Source organism: Vombatus ursinus, unplaced genomic scaffold (assembly GCF_900497805.2).
Source record: "Vombatus ursinus unplaced genomic scaffold, bare-nosed wombat genome assembly UNPS02015184.1, whole genome shotgun sequence".
Classification (NCBI taxonomy): Eukaryota; Metazoa; Chordata; class Mammalia; order Diprotodontia; family Vombatidae; genus Vombatus; species Vombatus ursinus.
In genome coordinates, this window is record NW_020954962.1 from 400,436 (window position 1) to 403,337 (window position 2,902).

At 37.9% G+C, this 2,902-nt stretch overlaps 1 protein-coding gene across 1 annotated transcript; it reads left to right on the forward strand.

The window, feature by feature from the left end:
- Positions 1 to 1,474: 1,474 nt before the first annotated feature.
- On the forward strand, positions 1,475 to 2,434 carry LOC114031589 (olfactory receptor 5D18-like). The gene has a single exon (XM_027846721.1). The coding sequence runs from the start codon at positions 1,475 to 1,477 to the stop codon at positions 2,432 to 2,434; it is 960 nt and encodes a 319-aa protein (XP_027702522.1).
- Positions 2,435 to 2,902: the final 468 nt, after the last annotated feature.

The following is a 2,902-nucleotide window of genomic DNA, read 5'->3' on the forward strand; positions in this document are numbered from 1 at the left end:
CTTTAGCTGTGTTAGAATATTGTCTTGAATCTAATAAAACGGTAAATCAACATGCATGTATAAGTTGCTTACTAGATAAACAGTACTGTGCTAAGGAAGGGAGGAGAGACTCAATGACAGAAGTGCAGCAACAGCAAAAAAAATGTACCTTATGTCATGGACCTTACATTTTGTTGGGGAAGAAAAAATGTGCATGTTTTAAAGAATAGATGGCAAATAAATACAAGATATGTTAGGTAAAAAAAAGTGAGCGTCTGAATCTATTACAAAAGACCTCATGCCAAAGATGTCCTTGGTTCTGTGTTTTGAAGAACACTCTTCTAAAGTAAGAGTTAAGAATAAAGTGTGCTATAATGATGTGCAATATTACATTTAAAGCCTTTACCCTTAAATGAGGTAGGGGAAAAAGTTCATAAAATTGTTACACCATCTCTCACCAGTTTCCCAATTTCTTAAGAAGGGGAGACATTCCTTCAGGGTAATTGAAAAAAAAAACATCATTCAACTTTATATCACTATTCCACCTTGGGGAAAAGTGAGAAATATCATTCTCAGGTATGAGCTAGTTAATATTCTGGAGCGATTTCACCCAGAAACCAGTCTTCTAGGCCTGTTGGTAGAGCACCTGAATTCACTTTTAAAGGTTTAACAAACTCCCTCTTGGTCATTTATTCCCAATCATATTGGTTCTCCATCCTTCACCATTAGCTTGCTTGCTTTCATTCCCCTCCACCCAGCTGTCCCAGTATCCAACCTGAAAGGAACTCTTTCTTTCCACAGTGCTCTCTGAAATATCTTCTTCATGGGTAACAATTTATTTTCACTTTAAATGTTTCCCTTGACTATTCCATCACTCTGTAATCTCTTTTCCTTTGAGGTTTACTCAATCTATATTTACCATCCAGTAAAAAATGCTGGTAGCTGTTGCCATCACTCATGTTCTTCTGCATGGCACCACAGGAAAAATAAGAAAGAATTGTTAAAAAATGAAAAGTGATAGTGTAAGGTGGGCAGTCTGCTAACATTTAGAGCTACCCAAAAGTGGAATGGGCTGTCTTGGGAGGAAGTAACTTGTCCCTCACTGGACATCATCAGGCAAAAGCTGGCTGACCAGTTGTCAGATATGTCGAAGAGGATAGTCTTGTTCCAGTTTAGATGGGATGCAACACCCTTCGATTGCACTTCCCAATTAAATTCTCTGACTCTTTCATGAGGATTCTCGAGTTACTAGTAGAATAGAGACCTCAATCTACTTCAATAATTCTTCCTGAGACCTTCAACCTATATAAATTATCATAACACTCCCAGCTCCATGAAAGTAAAGGATTTTTTTGTCTAATTTTGTTTTGTTCTTACTTTACACCCTCAATAAGTGCTTTAGTGCCACGCAAAGAATCGGTATTTAATTCTTGTTTGTTGAATACGATTTTTTTTCCAGGACTGACTTTCTGATTCTTTTTTCCCAGCAGGAATCATGGTGTCCAGTGAGAGAAATCATAGTTCTGTTGCAACATTTGTCCTACTAGGTTTTTCAGATTACCCAGACCTTCAAGTGCCCCTCTTCCTGGTGTTTCTGATCATGTATTCTATCACTGTGGTGGGAAATCTAGGAATGATTGGCATCATCCAAATCAATCCCAAACTTCACACCCCCATGTACTTTTTCCTCAGCCATTTGTCCTTTGTTGATTTCTGTTATTCCTCCATCATTGCTCCCAAGATGTTGGTGGACTTACTCATAGAGGACCGAAGCATCTCCCTCTCTGAGTGTTTGGCACAGTTTTTTTTCTTTTGTACCTTTGTGGTAACTGAGTCCTTCCTGTTAGCAGTAATGGCCTATGATCGCTTTATGGCAATTTGCAATCCTTTGTTGTATACAGTTGCCATGTCCCAGAAGTTTTGTGCCCTCTTGGTGGCGGGATCATATACATGGGGTACGATCTGTTCTTTTCTACTCACATGTTCTACTACCCAATTATCATTTCAAGGATCTAACACAATTAATCACTTTTTCTGTGAGTTCTCATTACTGCTTAATCTCTCTTCTTCTGATACTCATTTCAACCAGCTCCTGCTTTTCATCTCTGCCACTTTTAATGGAGTGAGCACACTTTTGATTATCCTGGCCTCTTATGCATTCATTTTTGTCACTGTCTTGAAGATGAATTCATCTAGTGGGCGACATAAAGCCTTCTCCACATGTGCCTCTCACCTAATGGCTATCACCATCTTTTATGGGACCATCCTCTTTCTCTATTGTGTTCCCAACTTCAAGAACACTCAGGTCACATTCAAAGTGGCTTCATTGTTTTATACAGTGGTAATTCCCATGCTTAATCCTGTAATCTATAGCCTGAGGAACAAAGATGTAAAAGAAACAATCATCAAGTTAATGGACATTAATTTTTTTCTTCATAGGAACATTTCTCACTAATTAGAAATTTCTGATGAGAAAGCTATAGAAAATACCTCACAAGTGATAAGCTCTAATTGGATAAATGACATAGATGAAAAAGGTTACACAACAATCAAATTACAGAATCAGAAAAAAAATAGCTACTTTCAACAAAGTGAATACCCTCATCATCTTCCTTGCCTCTTACAATCTTCAGTTTTGTCATTATCCTATAGATGAATTCAGCCAGCAGAAGGCATATAGCATTCTCCATTTGTGCCTCCCATGTAACAGCCATCACCATATTCTATGAGATCATCATTTCCCTGTACTGTACGTCCAACTGCAAAAACTCAAGGCACACAGTCAAGTGAGCCTCTGTCTTTTATATGTTGGTAAAGCCCATATTAATCCCCTTCCTTTACAACTTGAGAAACAAAGATATAAAAGAGGCCTTCCAGAAATTAAAATACAGAAATGTATTTTCTCAATGATCATGCTTGTCTC

What these genes read in the sequence shown, in the direction of transcription:
- LOC114031589 (XM_027846721.1), top strand. Translation starts at nt 1,475, where the DNA reads ATGGTGTCCAGTGAGAGAAATCATAGTTCTGTTGCAACATTTGTCCTA.